The following is a 21,792-nucleotide window of genomic DNA, read 5'->3' on the forward strand; positions in this document are numbered from 1 at the left end:
CTCTCTATATCTGTGAGTCTGTTTCTATTTTGTTATATTCACTAGTTTATTGTATGTTTTACAGTCCACATATAACTGATATCATATGGTATTTATCTTTCTCAGTCTAGCTTGTTTCACTTAGCATAATACCCTTCACATCCATCCATGTTGTTGCAAATGTCAGGATTTCATTCTTTTTTATGGCTGAGTAGTATTCCATTGTGTGTGATATATTCATTCATCTGTGGATGGACACTTAGGTTTCACCCATGTCTTGGCAATTGTAAATAATGCTGCTATAAACATTGGGGAGCATGTATCTTTTTGAAATAGTGTTTTCATTTTTTTTTTCAGATATATACTCAGGAGTGGAATTGCTGGGTTATATGGTAGTTCTATTATTAGTTTTTTGAGGAATTTCCATACTGTTTTCCATAGTGGCTGCACCAATTTACATTCCCACCAACAGTGTAGGAGGGTTTCCTTTTCTCCACACCCTCTCTAATATTTGTTATTTGTGTTCTTTTTGATGACAGCTGTTCTGATGGGTGTGAGGTGATATCTCATTGTGGTTTTAATTTGCATTTCCCTGATGATTAGTGATGTTGAGCATCTTTTCATGTGCCTGTTGGCCATCCATATGTCCTCTTTGGAAAAATGTCTATTCAGATCTTTTGCTCATTTTTTAATCAGGTTTTTTCTTTTCTGATGTTGAGTTGTATGAGCTGTTTATATGTATTGGATATGAACCCCTTATCGGTCACATCATTTGTAAATATTTTCTCCCATTCAGCAGGTTGTTTTCCTTGTATTGTTGGTGGTTTCCTTTGCCATGCAAAAGCTTTTAAGTTTAATTAGGTACCATTTGTTTATTTTTGCTTTTATTTCCTTTGCTTTAGGAGTGGGATTCAAAATGCTGAGATTTATGTCAAAGAGTGTTCTGCCTATGTTTTCCTCTATGAGTTTTATGGTTTCTGGTCTTACATTTAGGTCTTTAAGCCATTTTGAGTTTATCTTTTTATACTGTGTGAGAAAATGTTCTAATTTCATTCTTTTACATGTAGCTGTCCAGTTTTCCCAGTACCACTTATTGAAGAGACTGTCTTTTCTCCATTGTATATTCTTGCCTCATCTGTTGTAGATTAAGTGACCATAAGTACGTGGGTGTATTTCCGGGCTCTCTATTTGCTTCATTGATCTGTGTGTCTGTTTCTGAGGCAGTACCATGCTGTTTTGATTACTGTAACTTTTGTAGTATAGTTTGAAGTCAGGAAGCATGGTGTCTACAGCTTTGTTCTTTTCTCTCAAGATTGCTTTGGGAATTCAGGGTCTTTTGTGGTTCAGTATAAATTTTGGTTTATTTGTTCTATTTCTGTGAAAAATGTCATGGGTATATTGATTAGGAATTTTGTTAAATCTGTAGATTGCTTTGGGTAGTATGGACATTTTAACAATATTAATTTTTCCAATACAGGAACACAGTATATCTTTCCACTTCTTTGTATCATATTCAAATTTCTTCATCAGTGTTCTATAGATTTCATAATACAGGTCTTTCACCTCCTTGGTTAAGTTTATTCTAGGTATTTTATTCTTCTTGGTGAGATTTTTAAACATGATTTTTTTCTTGCTTTCTCTTTCCAATACTATATTATGTAGAAATGATGAGAGTTGGCATTCTTGTCTTATTCTTGATTTTAGAGCAAAGACTGCTGAGTATGATGTTAGCTTTGGGTTTGTCATAAGTGGCCTTTATTGTATTGAGATATGGTCCCTCTATACCAACTTTTTGTTGTTGTTTTTTTTTTTTGGCGGTACGCGGGCCTCTCACTGTTGTGGCCTCTCCCGTTGCGGAGCACAGGCTCCAGACGTGCAGGCTCGGCGGCCATGGCTCACGGGCCCAGCCACTCCGTGGCATGTGGGATCTTCCCAGACCGGGGCATGAACCCATGTCCCCTGCATCAGCAGGCGGACTCTCAACCACTGCGCCACCAGGGAAGCCCCCTCTATACCAACTTTGATGAGAGTTTTTATTATGAATGGATGTTGAAGTTTGCCAAATGCTTTTTTCTGCTTCTATTGAGATGATCATGTGATTTTTATCCTTCTTTTTGTTAATGTGCTATATCACATTAATTGATTTGTAAATATCAAACCGTCCTGGCATCCCTGGAATAAATTCCACTTGATCATGGTGTATTATCCTTTTTATATGCTGTTGGATTTGGTTTGCTAAGATTTTGCTGAGGATTTTTGCATCTATATTCATCAGAGATAATGGCCTGTAATTTTCTTTTTATGTAGTGTCTGTGTCTTTGGTTGTGGTATCAAGGTAATGGTGACCTCATAGGATGAATTTGGGAGTGTTCCATCCTCTTCAAGTTATTGGAATAGTTTGATAAGGATAGATATTAGCTCTTATTTAAATGTTTTATATAATTCCCCTGTGAAGCTGTCTGGTCCTGGGCTTATTTTTACTGAGAGTAATTTTTATTACAAATTCAATTTCACTACTAGTGAACAGTTTTCCAATTGTTTATTTCCTCCTGATTTGGTCCCAGCAGGTTTTTGTTTCTAGAAATTTGAACATTTCTTCTAGGTTGTCCAATTTGTTGGCATGTAACTGTTCATAGTATTTTTAAAAGATTTTTTTGTATCTATGTGGTATTAGTTGTTATTTCTCCTCTTTCATTTCTTATTTTGTTTATTTGGGTCGTCTCTCCCTTCTTCTTGATGAACCTGACTCAAGGCTTATTATCACTTTTGTTCATCTTTTCAAAAAATGTGACTCTTGGTTTCATTGATCTTCTCTATTGTTTGCGGGGCCTCTGTTTTATTTATTTCCTCTCTGATCTTTATTATATCTTTTCTTTCAGCTGACTTTGGGCTGTGTTTATTCTTCTTGTTCTAATTCCTTTAGATGGCAGGCTAGGTTGTTTATTTGAGATTTTTCTTGTTTCTTGAGGTAGGCTTTCTGCTTTTTTTTTTTTTTTTTTACCTCCAATATTCTCTAATTCAAATAAATATCTATTTAATATTATATAGTTTTATTTTATTGTATTACAATTGTGCATTCATATATGAAAAATACTGGTCTTCACCCACAACTAGTAGCCCACATATAAGCAGTGGAAAAGCGTAGTAGATGGCTGGGCTATATGGTTTCCTTCAACTACATCTGGTCTCCTTTGAGTCCAGTGACAGGATGTAATGATTCACGTGTGCAAAACAGTCTTAAAAGTATGGAAACTGAATTCTGTGATCTCGGTCTCAGTTAGTGTCCTAAACAATATTCTTTGTCTTATCATTTCTGTCTTCTAAAGGAGACCTTCAAAATTGCAGATATTATAAACTTTCTAAATTAATAAAAATATATGAATATAATTTGCCTAGTGTTTTAGAGATCTGTGAAGAAAATGTATTCCCTAAGTGAAACGTCAATGGTATGTTATACCAGTGGTCCTGGAAAAAAAAAAGTGGCAATTGCTGTTTTTGCCTGTTGGATTACACATGCCTGGGCCTGCCTTCTCTTAGGGCTCAGTTGGTGAATTTCTGGGAACTCTGTCATTTTTACAGTTAATAGCTAGATGCAGTTCACTGAACACTTCTGTTCCAGGGATGCTGCTAAGCATTTTATGAAAATTGTCTCCTGTGATGCTCACAACAGTCCTATGAGGTAGGTATTATTATCCTGTTTTGCAAATGAGGAAACTGAGGCTCTGAAAGGTCAAGCAAATTTTCAAGGTTATGTAGGAAATAGCAGAATTAGGACTCTCATTGAGGCTGGACCACACTGAGGCTTGTGATGTCACGTGTGTGGTGACTGGAGAAAAACGCACAACATACCAGTTGTGAGTTAAGTTATTTGGGGACCTTACTGAGGACTATAGCCCAGGAGCCAGCCTTTCAGATAGCTCTGAGGGACAGTTCCAGAGAGGTAAGGGAGGAGCCAGGGTATATAGGAGTTCTTGCTGAAAAAAACATGCTGTCAAACATCACAAGTACTGCTAATCACAAAAAAATGATTATAGTGATTTTCTATGTACAGGAGATGCAGGAGTCTAGGCTCATTGAAATTGTTTCTTAGATACGCATCTTAACTATCTAGGGCCAGTATCCAGAATATAGATCATTTCCTGTTTTCCTTCATTCTGCATTCCCCTCAGGGCACACCATTGGATGCCACTGCAGGGGCTGATGGCTTGATGGTGGGCAACAATGGCAGTTTACTGGAATGGCTGGCAATGTTCCCTTTTCATAGGCGCACACACACACACACACACACACACACACACACACACACACACACAGACACTACACACACTATACAAACGTTCTCTCCATAGAGCTCTTTATGCAGAGTTCTTTTTCTGCAGCTGCAGGAGAAACACAGGCCAGAGCACACTTTTCTCATGTGCCTCAGCTACTAGGAAATACATTGGCCTTGTTTTGTGTTGCCTGCTCTCTTGGGCCACTTCAACTCCGAATCTCTCACTTTGCAGCCCCCTCTTCACCCTCCCTCCCCTGCCCCAGGCCGCTGGGGCTTATGGAAGTGAACAGATCTGATCTTCTGTGCCCCTCCTTTTCTCCATCTGGAGCTTGTCCTGCGTAGGGACAGTTCTGCCACCGGCAGGTCCCCCTTCTCTTCCCTGATAGATGTTAAGACAGGACCTTCCAAGTTCTGCATCTACCACTGCAGCCCTGTGCCTGCCGTCCCTGTCCAATCTCTTAGCTCTAACTTGCCCAGATTTAGGCTTTATTTCTTTGAGTGGGGAGGCACATTTAATATTGTTGTAGCTATTTAATAATTTATTAATTATTTGGGGGATACAGGTTGCCTTATTTCACAGTTTGCAAAGCATGCTTAGTTTCAGTCATTCATTCCTGCTTCCAATTACAAAACTTTTGTCAAAGAAGTTTGTTGAAGAATAAATTATTGTTTAATAGGGATATAACCTCCTAAAAAGCAATAATGTGGTAATCTAATTTCCAAAAAAATCAATAGTACTTCCCTCAAGCCCTTCTCTTTTCTCTAAACCACTTAGTTTATTTTTTTCACTCTAAGCATTTCTTGGGGGAGGGAAAGCTCTAGAAAAGCCGCCTTCACATCTCCTGTCAGATAAATCCTGTTTATAAGTAAAATGGCTTAAAAGCTAGTTCAGCTGTCATAGGAATAATTGCATATTCATTCCTTCTGTAATGTGCATCGTTTTGGAATGTTTTTCAGGATAGACAGAGATTTCCTAAGAAGAAGTACAGGAGCAGCTTTGTGAAACATCTGACCTGCAACCAGGTCCCTGGCCAGGGTCGAGGGTCCTCCCTGAGCTGCCTCTGACATTGTGGGTCATGGGGCAGGTGGTTTCTGCCACTATCATAAGTAATGGGCTGTCTCCGGGGGGCTGGCAAGAAGGAACTAAGAGTGAATAGTACATTAGCCCATAGGAGTGAGAAGATGACCCAGTTTGAGACAGGGAGAGGTTTCAGGATGAGCTCGGAGGCATCCTGGCAGAGTAACAGGATGGCTGGATCAATGCCAGGGGTCGTGTTGCTGTCCCGCCAGCCAGCTTGTGGGCTTGCCCAGCAGCTTACTTCTCTACTTGGACCACTCTTTTCCCTTCCGTAAAATAAAGGGCCTCTGAAGAGCTCTCTGCCTCCTTCCAAATGTGTTTTGATGAGGACAGGCTTTCAGATGTGTATGTTCAGATCTGGAATAGGCTGATGTCCCTCCTCAGCAGACACATTTGTCTTTTTCATCCGTGCCCGTCATCTGCCTCAGAACCAGACTGATTTTGCTTTTCTCTCTTATCTGAAGAGCTATCCGTTCTCTAGAACAGCACAATCATCTAGTCTGTAAGGTAGTTTCCCTCTCTGATTTGCCTAATCCGGAAGCTGTTTGGTGTCAAAATATTAGAATTAGCCTAACATGTTTGAATAGCTTTCTTCCAATTCCTAATCAAAAACAGAAAAGGCCAGCTGCTTTTACTAATCTGGGTTATTTCAGTGAATGGAGACACACTGCAGGATGACCATACAGTTATTGATGTTACAGTGACCTTGGCTGTGGCCTTGGATGAGGGTCGCTCAGTCTGTCTGTCCATCTCTCCATTTATCCATCCGTCCATTTATCTGCCTGTCACCCATCCATCCACCCATCGATCCTTCCTTCCTCCCTCGATCCCTCCCCTCCCTCGTTTCTTTCCATGCATCCCTATCTATCTGTCCCATGTTATAAAGAAATCTTCTCTTAAGCTACGTGCTTTTCCTTCATCAGTGCTTCATTTAATCATCCATCATTCATTTCAACAATTAGCGTCCTGTGTGACTATATAGCTGTAGCTTATTTCATGCAGGATCACAAGGAATTTGAATTTGTTTTTAATTAGGCACCTTGAACATATCAGCCTATTAGTCACCATCTGACATTATCCTCCCTGCACTGTTTCTCATGCATTTTCTGGCTGAGTCACCATGTAATGCAGTTTGCTGGCTGATGAAATGACCCGTGACACATTTTGGACATCACTGCTGTTAGGTTTCCCAGGAAATTAAGTGCAATTATCTTGAAAAGAATCAGGCTCTTTCCCCCTCATTTTTTTTTTTTTAAAGATAAGCATGCTTTAAGTTCAGAAGAGAGTACAACTAAAACAGCCACAGTCCAAACACAGCATCTATTTTAGTCTTACGTGTGATAGACTAGGGTTTCTTGACCTTGGCACTAACGACATTTTGGGCCTGGTTGAGAACTAGACTAGAAAGTTACAGTGACTTTGGGGTCCTTTCATGCTGTCAAAACAAATCACTCACATAAAGAGGTAAAGCAAAACTAAGTCTCCTTCACTGACCCAATGTGAGTTCTGTTGATGTGCCAGGCACTGCACCAAGTAACAAGGACTCAGTCAGACATCCATAAGGTCCCATCCCTGCCTGCACAGAGCTCACAGTGAGGTCAGAGAAGCAGGCGTGTAAACAGATAATCACGTATCAGCGTGACTTAATAGGGAGACAGTTAGTCATATTGCTGGATGTTCTGTATCTATCAGATCGTTCTCTATCTGTCACTTATCACTTCTCAAATGGTTCCTCGGGGGTTCTGCAGACACAGGCCTTACTTTAAACTGGGCACCACAGAAACATCCCTTGTTCATTTCCCCACCTTGGAGCCTTGCTTAGGTTGCTCCTGCCTGGAAGGTCTTAATCTCAGACTTGTACATCTCCATGTTCTCCCCGCCATTCATAGTCAGGCCAGTCTCCTCCAGGAAGCCATTCTGGATTGCTTGAGTTTGTATCGATGTCTGCCCACCAAACTCCCATTATGAAACTCACAGTCTCTTCTGCATGGTTTATGGCTTAACTGCATGCTGCATTATTTGATCCCCCTCTGTTTCCCATGTAGTGGTCTCATCACTCAAGTAGATTATGGGCTATTTGAGGTGGAAACCAGGTCTTACACTGGAATATTTACGTTAATGGTCTAAGAACTCACTATTTGACTGCTATTGGCTTGCAAAACTAGGTGTGGGAATTGAACTCAAATCTATTAGAAAAGATGCGTGAAAGATAAAATGAAATTAAAGCAAAACCTGTAGCCAAAGAGTGAGAGCCGCTTGGTCTTCTGTCTGGCACGTTCTTTTCTGCCTAACGCACCTCTAATAATGCTTCCAGACCCCAGAGCACCTTACCTCCTTCTTTATGCTTCTGTGGCTCCCTATTATGAAGGGTACCTATGCTCTGCACTTGGAGAACGCTGTGTGCACAGATGTGGTTGCTGGGAGATCCCCTGCGGGCACCTGTCATGTGTCTCGACGCTCAGGTATCCAGAACAGGGGCTGACATATCTCACAGTAGTGTCCCATCCTGTACTTCCGCCTGGCCTGGCAAATAGTAGGTTCTCAATTCAAATGTGAACAAATGACCTCAAGTTTAAGCAAAGGGAAGCTCTGTTTAGTGAGGAAAAGCTTCTTCTTTATTATTCCTATAAAACCTTTATGATGGGAAAACTACGAGACAGTGAGGAATTCCAGGAACTAGTAGGAAGCATTCGTCTGTTTGTTTTGTTCAAAATAGTGCTCAGAGTAAAGAATAAGATATGAGAAGATATCATAGCTATTCTTCCCACCACTCACCTCCCCCTTACTGGCGATTAATGAGTTGCCAAATCTTGCTTAAGGAATTTATAGTTTCTTATGTCAGTGGAAAGGACTTTTTGCACTTAAGCAAAGTGTTGTGTTAACCGTGGCAGGATGTCAGGAAATGGGTCACGGTTTGAGGTGTATCTGGGAGCTGGGTGGGGCAGCCGTTCCCCAGCCACACTGGTGGTGGTTCTCCATCAGACTTCATCTAGAAACATCTAAACGTGGAGGGCTCAAGGTTTCCCTGTCTCAGAGAAGTTTTCAATTAAGGCTCTTTTGCCTTTGGAATGATAATTATAGCTGCCTGAGCACCGGCTATGTACCGAGGCACGGTGGTAGGTGTGACGGGACTAGGAAGCGTCCTGTCACCTTCAGACCTCGCTCTTTCTTGTGATTGTCTAATAGCCGTTGCCTGACGGGACACAGTGCAACTCCATAGCCAAACCTGGAAGCCCCTCGTGAGCTGGCCTGCACCGCTTGCCAACATGAGTTCTACTCTGCAGTGACGATAAAAATCTCACTCTTTCCGAAATCTACTAGCTCCTTTGCACATGCTTCTTTTTGCCTGCCCTTCCCATCTCTCTGCCAAATTGTCAGCATACTTTCTTTCCACCGAGCCCTTTTTTTTTAACCTAAACTTTTAAACTCAGCTCACTTGTCCTGGAAGCCTTATGTATTTCTCTTTCTATTTGTGAGTGATCCCATGAGAAAAAGGCTTTTTCCTCAGTCTACTGCCTTCTGTAGGGCCTGGCACGTAGCAGGCTGCCAGTAAGTAAGTATATGTTGAGTGAACAACACATACATGTCAGAAATTTAAAGGCGGCAGAATTCCGTGCACCTTTGCGTTGGTGGTGTCATCCCACAGTGAGACTTCTCTAACCAAGAACCGAGGCAAAGCCCAGTTTCATGCAGTAGACACTGCACGTTCAATGCTCAGCTTGATGGGCTCTGTCCTCCCTGTTACTGATTCACCAGCTTCCCTGTCTTACAGCCACTGGTTCAGAGTCTAGAACCCAGTTAAGGAAGGAGAGCTAGGTATGGAGGTGTCAGTACACAATTATTCTGAGACAGCTATGTCAGATGTCACTTTATAGTGAAGAACGCTGAGGTCCTTATGAGAAGAATAACTCACTTGGTCAAAGAGCCAATTCACAGCTCTCTGTTTGAACCAGCACATTTTACTGCCTCCCCATAGCCAAGGAAAACCACTATGTAAAGACTCTGCGTAAATTACACAGAAGAGGTGACCTTGACTCATGCTATGGTCCTTAATTACCAAGGGTGCTCTTCCGCCCACCAGGAGAATATACAGTGTTTGGTCTTGTCGATGAAAATAATAAATAAACAATCTATAATAAGAATAGAAAAGAGTTTATTTGAGACAAACTGAGGACTATATCCCAGGAGACACCCTCTCATATAACTCCAAGGAACTGTTCCAGAGAAGCATGGTTTTCAGCACAGTTTTGTATCTTGTCAGAAGAAAAAACATGAAACAAGTCAGGGATACATTCCTTCAAGGTTTCAAGAAAAACAGACCAGCATATACACACCCAGACAGTGTGGCCTTGGCACCTGGGAAGACAGTCTTATTATCAAAGAAGTACCGGCATTGGCATCCGGGAAGGGAGGCATTTAAACTTTATTTTTAACCTGGACATTCTTTTTTACTTCTGGTCAATGCACCCTTTTCTTTAATAATTAAAGCAGGTGTACAATGTATGTTTGATGGGCCGCAAACAGGATGTTTTAGTTAGCATAAAATTCATGTTAACTCACGTATAAGCCAGAATGGTTTCCCCATACCTCAATATGTGAACATTTCTTTTATCAGTCTGCATGAACTGAGTATTTCAAATGGGAAGGTGGTTGCTTTCCATGAAAATTCTGTTCCAAAAACAAGGCTGAAAACAGTTAACAGCCCATTGAGAGTTTTAATAAGCTCCTTTAGCAAAGGTAGCTTTCAACTCCTTGTGGAGAGAACGAATAAATACGATTATGACCACCTACTAATTACTCAGAGATCCCCTGGGGAGCTTGCGTTCAAACATCATTAATACCAAATACTGAGAAGAATATAGAAACAAAAATGCGTTACATGCAGACATACACTTTTAATTCATATGGGACAAAATCTGGTTACTGCGATTAACTATATTAGACAGTTGACACTTGGGGCAAATTTCCCTGATTTGAAATAATGGATAGCACCTGCTTTTGCAAGAAAGAATTAACACAGACAGGGAAAGTGCAGTATAAACTCTTGAACACTGAAGAGCTAAAGTGTATTTTTATTTCAACATTTAGACTGTTGAATCTGGATCAACGTGCCCTTGAAAAGTATGGAAGTCTGTAGCAATCAAAACAAAGAGATTACATTGAGAAATGAGATATGGATGGTTTTGAAAGAATTAGGAGAAAAAACTGGAGGAATAAATATGCTTTTTCTTAAGTGAGATCCAGAATTATGGTGTCCTCGTGTAGACTCCATACCCTATAGTTGCTAAAATAATGCTTGTTAGTTCAAAAAGCTGTTGCTCCTGTTGATTCAGTCACTTGAGAGATTTTTCTCAGTGAGGTGAAACCTTCCAAACTAAGGATACTCGTCCCTTATGAGAAAAGGTCACACCTTCTACTCCTTTGATCTGCTATCTTCCTGGGCATCTGGAGACAGCCAGACAGGATAGTCTTTGGGACTCAGCCTCCTATTTCCAAAGACTTTTTCTCTTTTAGTTTTTAGTTTATGATCAATTACATGGATTGATTTTTTTTTAAATTAGTTTTTAGTGGAGCGCAGTTGCTTTACAACGTTGTGTTAGTCTCTGCTGTACAGCAAAGTGAATCAGTTTTATGTATACATATATCCCCTCTTTAGATTTCCTTCCCATTTAGTTCACCACAGAGCACTGAGTAGAGTTCCCTGTGCTATACAGTAGGTTCTCATGAGTTATCTTTTTTTTTTTTAACATCTTTATCAGAGTAGAATTGCTTTACAATGGTGTGCTTGTTAGTTTCTGCTTCATAACAAAGTGAATCACCTATACATATACATATATTGCCATATCCCCTCCCTCTTGCATCTCCCTCCCACCCTCCCCATCCCACCCCTCTAGGTGGTCACAAAGCACCGAGCTGATCTCCCTGTGCTATGCGGCTGCTTCCCACTAGCTATCTATTTTACATTTGGTAGTGTATATATGTCCATGCCACTCTCTCACTTCGTCCCAGCTTACCCCTCCCCCTCCCCGTGTCCTCAAGTCCATTCTCTGGTAGGTCTGCGTCTTTATTCCCGTTTTTTTTTAGACATTGACTGATATTTGAATGTTATATTGACCTTACATTCCTAGGATAAACTCCACTCACTCGTGCTGCATTCTTATTTTTATGTATTGATGGATTTGATTTGCTAATATTTTGTAGAGGGTATTTTTCTTCACCTATGCTTATAAGGAATATGGTCCGAAATTATTTTTTCTTGTCATGTTTTTGTCAGGTTTTGGTATCTGGTTTATGCTGACCTCGTAAAATGAGTTGGGAAATATTCTGTCCTCCTTTATTTTCTGAAAGAGTATATATGTTAAATTGACATTGTGCTTTCTAAATGTTTGATAAAATTCTCCAGTGAAACCATCTGGCCCTGGAGGTGTTTGTTCATTTGTTTGTGGAAAGCTTTGGATTAAAAATTCCATTTATTTTGTATAGCGTTATTCTATTTCTATACATTCTGTTTCTTCTTGCGTCAGTTTGGATAAGTTGTGTTTTTCAGAGGACTTGTCTGTTTCATCTGTATAACTGAATTCATTAGCATAAAGCTGTTTATAATATCCTTTTACTTCTCTTTTCACCTGTAGGATCCATCATCATATCTTCTCTTTCATTTCTTGGTTAGTCCTGCTAGTTTTATCAGTTTTATTAACATTTGAAAGAAGCAGTTTCATGTTTCCCTAATTGTTTTCTCTAGGTTGCTTAGATTTCACCTTTCTCAGACAAAGTAAATTTCTTTTGTCTGACTTTTACCTCATGTCTGATAAGTTTATGAAAATGCTTTTCTCGCAGAGAAGACGCATATTAAACCATGAAATCATTTTTAATATGCAGCCTATAAATACAACTCTACAAAGAATGGGCATATAATTAACTGAATGTCTTATCCGCATGTCAAATTGATTACACGTTGAGATGTTTTCTGCCAGCATTTCAAATCCCAACTTTAGTGGTTCAATTTAAACACCATCTAAAGATGACTGAAAATAGGTCTCAGCTAAATTCATTTTTCTGAAGAGGACACTTCATAAGAGGAGGTGTTCTCTCCTGTGACATTAGTAAGTTATCCCACCTGTCACACTGCGTGCTATAAGTCATTGTACTACAAATCTATTAGCTGAGATTCAAATCTGGCCTACCTTGTAAAAACAAAGATGAAACAGTGCTTCAGACTGAGTGATTTAATGCATACTGAAAGATCTGCTTTCTCTGAGTTCAGCCTCGTTCCCTCTGAGCACGTGTTATTTTCAGGGAGGAAACTGATTCTAAATTGAGAAGCTGCATCAACTCTTTCAGACAATGGAATGACAGGAGCATCTTTCTAAATAGCTTCCTGGAGGCCTGATGGAGTGCACTCCTTTCCCTGGTTCTTATCTTACTGGCTAGAAGTGATTTATACAAGGGGAAGACTCGGTCTTGTCATGGCTTGGACTCCCATCGTTTCTTTAAAGAAAATTCCGAGCTTTGTCTTCTATCCTTTTTTGTCTGAAGGCAGTAGTAAACCTGGGATATAATTTCATTGGTAAGGGCAACAATTAGTGGCATGGTTTCAGAGCAGCCTGTGGTAATTATTGGGGTACTTATCCAGTTTCACAGGAAGGGTACCACACCAACGTGGACCCTCGCGCACAGTGATGCCCAATTTGGGGCCACACACGTCGTATCTTTCCAGGGCTGAGGGACCTTACTTGGTGCATCTCTGAATAGTCATATATAAAGAGAATATTAAATAATTTCCAATATGAGTTTATTTAATTCCCTCCAAACTTCACTAAAATTGAAGAAGTATAACTCCTTGAGAGTGTTATCTTTATGTTAATACTCATTTAATAAACTGCAGCTTTCAGACTCAAGAAGTATGTGAGGATGCCAGTTGGGAAGTTATAGGTCAGATTTAGTCGATACTCTGCGGAGCTGCGTTTTGCATTTGTTGACTTTTTTTTCACCCCTACAGCTACCTTTTAGATGGGTGTAACTGTGTGCTTTTTAGTTTTGCTTTTAGATGTAAAATGTGTCCGTTTAAGTAGGCAGAGAGAAGGTGTGAAGGGCAGACGTTATGCAGAGAGAAGGACACATTAGAAAGAACTTAGGCTTTGGAAACAGATCTGAGTTTAACTTCTCACTTCTCTACTCACTGGTGGCTCAGCCAGAGCTGAACTTTATCTTGTAGGCAGTGATAGAATGGATGTGGAGAGAACGTTCATCTGGCAATCAGATAGGTGCTGGAAACTAAAATCAGCCTCTGGTGTATTTAAAGCATTGACTAGGTAGGTGTGTTCAGCTGTTTGGTGAACATAAGGGGAGGTGAGACTCAGCTTCTGCTATCATGGTATGCAGTCCGTGGACAACAGGGACAGAAACAGCTATCCGGGATTCCAGTGAAAGAAATACACACTAAGCAAAAGTATACGTAGTGGATTGTGGGGTCCCGAAGGAGGATTTCTGCTTAGAAAAGGAGGGGCAGGAGGGGGACAGCTTTTTAGAAGAGCTGGCATCATAGCCAGTTATGGATGGATGAGAGATTTCATCAGGTGAGATACATGCTCAAAGGTAGAGAGGGACCAAAGTACCCGGCATTTGGGGGAATATAAAGAATCGGATGAAGCTGAATTGAGGAGTGTGCCTCTGTCTCTCCTCCCTCCCTTCCTTTTTTCCTCCCTTCCTTTTTTCCTCCCTTCCTTTTTTCCTCCCTTCCTTTTTTCTTCCCTTCCTTTTTTCCTTTCTTCCTTCTTTCCTTCCTTCCTTCCTTCTTTCTTTCCCTTCATCCTTCCAACTTTCTTCTTCTCTTCTTTCCTCTCATCGTTGTAATATTCCTACATCCCTTTTCTTCATCCTTCCTGCAGCAGTCATGTGCCAGGCACTGGGAATATGTGCTGAACCAAATATTTAGCCTCCTTGATGGAGCGTGGAGTCCAGCCCAGCAGGGGCAGCTTTTCTTTCATTAGGAATGTAGACTGGGGAGCTACATGGAGGATCAGCGGATGACTCACAGCTGGACATCCAGCCAGAAAGCTATCTCGGTAGACCGGAGAAGACAGGCTTGAAGCTTTTATCAGGACATTGCCATGGCACTGGATTGATGCGGGGTATGCAATTAATTGTTATCAGAGCTCAGCGGAATCATTACACAGAATAGTATAAGGGTGAAGAGCTTGAGCCTAGAAGTCAGACTTCTCTGTGTTCATATCTCAACTCCAGTCCTCACTAGGTGTTTAACCTTGGGCAAATTGTTTAACTTATCTCTGCTTGTTTCCCTATCTGTAAAATGGGATTATAATAGTACCTCCCTCCTAAGGTTGTTGTGGGAATTGAATGAATTGAATCAGTATGTAGGACTTAGAAAAGTGCCTGGCACATATTAGCCCTAGATAAATACAGGCTGTGCATATTCAATTACTTCTTCTAGTACACAGAATTAGAATGAACTTCCCAAAGAGGAGCCAACTGGGCCCATTTTTGCTAGAAACAATAGGTTCGATAGTTGTGTAGAAGTGAACAGCTTTTCAGGGCTATAAAAGAGTCACACACATATTATGGAAAGAAAGAAAATAATAGCAATTATTGGCTCTAAGCCAATCTGGTTATTGTTATATTACTTTCCAAATATGGGAAGAAATTTAAGTGAAAAAAAAATATATATAATACTTATACATCAAGTTTTAGAGGAGAGAAGTGTGCTCAGCAGTTGACAGATTTTGTTCAAGATTCAGAAGTGCTTTACAAACTGAAATTCAGGCCTTGCATACCATTGGGGTAGAGAGAGAAGACCCAAGACGCTCCTCTTCTGTTTATATTGTCCAAGCAAATGGTGCATTAACACAGCTCCTTTAGGCTGAGCCTGGTAGATGATGTGTGTCTTCCAGGGCAAGGACGCTAGGTGGCTGTTTCCTAGTGGTAGGAAAGCAGCATTATTTTTCCTAGGGGAAGAATGTGAGCTATCCCACTTTTCGCACATAGTGGTAAAAATAAGAGAGCAGTGTATAGTGAGCAAAGAAATTATCAAGGTGTTATCAGTGTTCAAAGGGAAATCCCTAAGTTCATAATTGGTTTAATAACTTTGTTTCCATAGCAGTTTGTCCTCATTAGCTATTCAGTGAAATGGTATTAATTTTAGGGTTCATCAGTATGTGAAGAGTATCCATGCACTTTCAGACACGTTTGCACATCTGCATTATTAGCGAAGTGACATAAAACCAAAATTTTAAGGGGCTCATTATAGATTTTAAACAGTTTATCCTTCTTTAAAAGTAAACTTCAAAAATCCCAAATTACTTCTTATATCCACAACAAAAAATAATTTCTATGATAATAGTAAATAATTGAGCCTCCCAGTGTATTGCAATCAAGAGTTGTTCTTTTTTTCCTAGCTTTCTGACATAATTTTAAACACATTAATTTCAAACGACCCGGCATTTGAAGTTTAAACCATTTTAAATTTGGTAACACCAAACAAGTGTGAAGCATTGATGTTTCTTTCTTTTTTTATTGAAGTATAGTTGATTTACAATGTTGAGTTAGTTTCAGGTATACAGCAAAGTGATTCAGTTATATATTATATGTACTCTTTTTCAGACTCTTTTCCCTTATAGGTTATTACAAAATACTGAGTAGAGTTCCCTGTGCTATACAGTAGGTCCTTGTTGCGTATCTATTTTATTTTTATTTTTAATTTTTTATTTGCGGTACGTGGGCCTCTCACTGTCGTGGCCTCTCCCGTTGCGGAGCACAGGCTCCGGACGCGCAGGCCTAGCGACCATGGCTCACGGGCCTAACCTCCCTGCGACATGTGGGATCTTCCCGGACCGGGGCACGAACCCGTGTCCCCTGCATCGGCAGGCGGACCCTCAACCACTGCGCCACCAGGGAAGCCCACGTATCTATTTTATATATAGTAGTGTGTGTATATTTTAATCCCAACATCCTAATTTATCCCTCCCCCCACCTTTCCTCTTTGCTAACCATGTTTGTTTTCTGTCCGTGGGTCTATTTCTGCTTTGTATATAAGTTCATTTGTATCAATTTTTATTTTGGATTCCACATATAAGCCATATCATATGTTTCTTATTCCTAGTAAGTCTGCCCCTTTGCTCATTCACCTTCCTTGTCAAGGAACAGCTGAGCCTCATGTGTGGGAAGCCTGCCACCTGAGCGTGGCCTCTGGGTCCTGGCAGTCATGCTGACTCTGAGACCAAAGCCACCAGTTTCCTTGTCCCAGGACACGCCACAGCACCATAAAACTATACCCACCAGTTCGCCCAAATCCGAGTGCCTACTAGGGTCCACCATGTTGTTACTGAATTGGCATGCAGGCAGCCTGGATCAACTAATTAATGAATAAGCCTAACTGAAGCTAAATATAATTAATTATACAATATTGAGCTGTCCAAATTTAACTCCACTAAAATCACATAATGAATCTGGAACATAAAGGATTCCTGGCAAAAGAAAAATAGATTTCAGTATGTAAAACGCATTCTTGGTGAATCCTCTTCACTCGTTTTTGATTACCCGACTTCTGTGTTTCAGGCATATGTATTTTGAAACATGTAGCACATCATGGGAAAATCAAACACACACACACGCACACAAGTTGGACACCTTTGCCTCATGGATTTAAAACGATGATTTGTTTTCATCTATTTGATGTGATTAATAAATTGACAAAGGCTAACGTAGTGCATACAGACACGATAGCATCCATCTAGGACGGATATTAGTTGGAAGTAGTTTTCTATATCATTTACCGTGTTGTTGTATTTAATGCAGATTTTAATGAGCATCAGAGCTAAACAAGACCATAGACATTGACACTTCACACTTGTGACACCAAATTGAAAATGGTTTAAAATTCAAATGCCTAGTCATTTGAAATTAATGTGTTTAAAATTATGTCAGGATGCTAGTAAAAAAAAAAACTTCAAATACGTGCTTGAAATACAACATTGATTCATTTGTAATGATAAAATAATATTGACTAGTGCAGTTATTCATGCAAAAGCAAGAACCACTTTTCAATCAATGAATCTTAGTATTAAAATCGTGAGAAATACCTTTCTTATAGAATCTACAACCTTTGTCATTTGGTTCTGGTTTTTTTTTAAGAGAAACGTGAAGTAAATGACCTGAGAGAATGAAATATTTCAAATGCATTTTGATATTTAATCTTTAACAAGTATAGAATTTAGAACCTTGCATCTAAGAATATGCAAGGCTCAAAGCATATTTAAAATCATTATATGCTAATTATTTATGCTGAGAGACAGAGGCAGTGAGGGAGAGGGGGAATTTATGAGTAGTGATAGACCCCTATCTGGGGATGCACATATTCAGACTCCAGGTAAGTAAAGAGGTTAAGGAAATATCAGATTCACCCAATGGATGCTGGCTGTTCAAGTTTGTTTTTTTCAAGGTTATTTAAACTGTTTAGGGATTCTGCTGACAAGCCACATGTTGCAGCAGCCGTAACTCTCACACACAGGGAGATTGTGCAGGTTGTTTTGAGTTTCATTGTTTACTGGCAGACTATAACAGAAATTCTAGTTTTGTTCCTGTCTCAGCGATGCAAAAGTGAGAACATGACTAATAAATTCTCTCAAGTCGATAACACCCTTGAAAGATTTTTCATCATTTATACTATAAACCCTCTCAAACGTTGATGCTTCAGACACCAAATTACTTTCTCCATTGAATGGTGTGTGCTTACACAGTTGGTGAGTTTCAAAGATACTCCTTCAAGTACAAATTCTAAATCTTGACAAGAATGGCTTCATGGATTACTCATTAGATAATGAATGGCCAGTAATATCTGAGCATGTGAAATGTACCAGTAACAGATAACATACAATTTTCTAGTTCCCTTGTAATTATTTCGGTGTGTTAAATGACTTTTTCACGGATGTTCTTATATCGCTTATTTATTTGCTTTTTACATTTTTTTCATAAAAAAGAGATAATTCCCTTTGTTTTGCAGTAGGCAAATGTGTTAAGAGCAAAATAAATTTCCAAATGGAAGAGTCCTCATCATATTTCTTCAGAGTGTATTTAATTTCATGCACATGTGGAAGATGATAATGTGATTCCCAGGTACTTGACATTCCTCAGCCATTCACACTCAGTGTGGTTGTCTGGAATAAAACTAGATTAAACTTGTAGAATGGTGAATTACTGAAAATAATGAAGTAGAGGCCATTCATTAATCTTTATCTGCTTGTCTATTTTTTATAGCCTGGATGAAATGGAAAAATTCGTTTGGGGGCCGATCAGATTGAAAAGGGTCTAGCATGAAGAGAAACATGGGGCTGAAAATGTTTTTTTTTTTTTATTTTATTTTTCAATTATACACAGCACCTTTTTCTTACCTGCCTCTGTTTTTCTTTTAGTGGCAAAGCATTTCTATAACACTGGTTGAGAAAGTTCAGATGATTGCTGTAATCCTAGGATCCCTGTTCTTAATAGCGAGTGTGACCTGGCTCCTCTGGTCAGCCTTCAGCCCCTATGCAGTGTGGCAGAGGAAGGACATCCTTTTTCAAATCTGCTATGGAATGTATGGTTTTATGGATCTAGTGTGCATAGGTAAGATCATGACCTTCAACGTTAACAAACTGCCAGTAATCCATTTCTTGCAGCTCTTACGTTTTCATCAGTTGGATCTAACACAGAATGTTGTGGTTCACGTGATCTTGGTTATCCAGCTCACTGACTATCTGGGGCGTCACAATCTCGCCACTTTTCTCAAAAAGCATAGCATCTCTATTCTCAAGTAGTCCGAAAAAACGAACAGGATAATGCCCGTTTAAAGTGATCTATTTTGCAACACAAAGAAGGTGGAGTTGAAGAAATTATTTGGAGTGGGCAATGGAAGGATAGTCATTCATTTCTAAGGGATAGGAGCAAATAGATCCCCCTCACAAAGCTGGGAAAGCACTGACTAGTGCCAATGGCGATATTGTACATCTGGGGAGAGCACTGATAACCTGGAGGTCTTACATGGTGGTGTGGTGACTCCCGAGGGCATAAAGGGCCCCTTGGAAGGGTAAGGACTTGGGGACAGTTTTCCTTGCTGTCCTGTGCCTCTTTGTTTCACTTATTAAATTCAGTGGCTTAGAAGAGAAATAAAGGATAGAATATTTTACCTTAAATAGACCGTACGAAAAGGTTCCGTACGTGTCGCACTTAACCAATCTCTTGTTTCCCTTATACCATGAGAAAATGGAGGTTGATTCATTCATGCAGCGTCTACCCAGTGTGTGTGAAGTGCCACAGGCGTTGTGATGGTGACCAGTTGGCAATAGGAGATGGGGATGGAGAGAGGCAGCACCGTATCCAGGAGATTCCCTGCTCTGTTGTGGTTTACAGCTTAAAGGACGTAAAAAGAGCCGAGGGAGGCAGCCGTGGTTTGCAAAGAATGGTCCAAGGACCACCCATGGCAGCAGCACCTGCAGTGCTGTTTTTGAGAAATGCACATTCTCAGGACCCACCCTAGATCTGCCGAATCAGAAACTCACGGGTGCCCCCCCTCCCCAGCAGTCTGTGTTCACAAGCTCGCCAAGGTGCGATGAAGCTTGAGAGCCACTGATTTCAGGGAAAGGATTCCCAACCTGGGATCAGGTGCCTCGGTTTGTAACGCTGGCCTCTGCTCGGATAGATCAACTTCATCTCTCCATATTCCTCTCTCTCACCTATAAACATGGGAATAAGCATCCCTGGCACACAGGCGTACAGGAAATAACTATTCTAAAATAATTATGCTGTTAACTGGAAGTTGTAGGTTAAGAGTATTTAAATAAGTCACGAACACTGAAATACTTTAAACCACCTACATTAATGCCTCTACTCACTAGACCCTTAATTTAACTAGTAGTTTTAATCGTCTCATTTTTTCTAAAAGAACTCTATACATTTAAAAAATATGATCAGCTTGGATTTCACCTCCTTTTCTTTTTTCCTCTCTTGTTACTAAGACTAATAAGAAAGAAATGTATAAAATTTCAGGCCAGAAACGAAAAAAGAAGGGAGGGAAATGTCACGAATAATATGTAAGCTGAACAGATGTTTCCTGAATAACTGAGCTAATCATGTATATGAACAATTTGCATTAAATGTGACAATGCGTATGTAAGCGTTTGGAAATTCTAAATCTCTGTACAAATATAGTCTCCGGGGTATTGCTCTAAATTAAGAAGGATTACAAAATTGTTCTACAAATCCCTCAGCAAATTCAGAAATAGTGTTTATTCTAGATTTCAACATAAAAGTTATAAAATGTGGTATTCCACTGATATTAAAAGGGGAGATGGAAAGCAAAAGAGCCATTAGGCTCCCAATCCAACCTGAAGGGAAAAAATTTCCAGTTGACTTTATTACAGCACTGAAAAGGGCCATGTATTTCTTGGTTAGGAAATCATTTTCTTGAATTCCACAGCCTGCATTTAATGCTGAGTTATTATATCTTAAACTTTCGTTGTTAATGCCAGTCTTTTAATCAAGATTATTAGAATTCTGGTTTTAAGAGCACATACGTATAAACTAATGATCTTTTGGACCATGTATGACGTCTTTGGGCCTCCCTTTTGAAATTTGGGTGTTTGCCCTTTTTATAAAGCCAAGTTTCTTAGGGACAAAAACCAATTGACATTTTCCTGAATAAGCTTTGGAGAGTGGATTTTTATCTAAGTTTTAAATGCTGACAATACTTTTCATTGTCTTTTTGTTCATCAAATCAAAATCCCATCATACAATAGTTTATGTATATTTTGAAAAATATTAAAGAATTCAGATTGAACAACAGTGCTCATTTCATTTGGCAGTCTCATTAATTAGCCTGTTTGGACCCAGAGAAAAATCTTATTTTTTTTTTCCCAAGAAATTGAGAAACCATTATAGTCAGAAAGCAAATACATGTAGGCTACCAACAGCCAACTGGATCGTAGCAGGTAATAGCTCCTGCTACCATTTCAAATTAATTAAAATGTCTTCTAATTAAATGTAGACAGTAACAAAGTAGATTACATTGATTATACCTCAGATACGTACCCCTGACTGCAAGACCAGAGTCAGAGTTAGAGTGAAAAGCAGGCTTTTCAACTTTGAGTCCTATGTGTTCAGCTCAGTTCCATAAACTTTGTATGTGTTAAACACAGTACTAAGTGCTGGGGATGCAAATGAGAGTCGGTCACTTTCCTGTCCCCCTAAGGGCTCCCAGCCACGAGAGCAGGACAGACGTGGAAATAACTAGAATTCAGCTGGATGTGCAGAGTGATGGACGTATGCACAGGAGATGGTAGTTGGACAAAGCAGGGGGAGATTGATGCTGGCTGTTTTATGCAGGGAGGGAAGATTTTCAGGCAGATTTCATGGGGGAAGTGATAGCCAAGCAGGCTGATGGATGAAGAGATGTTTGGCAAGTGGGGAGATGGCC

General features: G+C 39.9%; 1 protein-coding gene across 1 annotated transcript in view; it reads left to right on the plus strand.

Annotated features, from left to right (window-relative positions):
• The window catches only part of MARCHF11 (membrane associated ring-CH-type finger 11), a 118,892-nt gene that overhangs the window by 78,547 nt on the left and 18,553 nt on the right, over positions 1–21,792 (plus strand). Inside the window, exon 3 of the mRNA XM_032627620.1 lies at positions 18,755–18,947. Within this exon, the coding sequence (XP_032483511.1) occupies positions 18,755–18,947 (193 nt within the window). The remainder of the gene's footprint in view (positions 1–18,754; positions 18,948–21,792) is intronic.

The sequence above is a fragment of the Phocoena sinus genome, chromosome 3 (assembly GCF_008692025.1).
Source record: "Phocoena sinus isolate mPhoSin1 chromosome 3, mPhoSin1.pri, whole genome shotgun sequence".
In the NCBI taxonomy this organism is placed as follows: Eukaryota; Metazoa; Chordata; class Mammalia; order Artiodactyla; family Phocoenidae; genus Phocoena; species Phocoena sinus.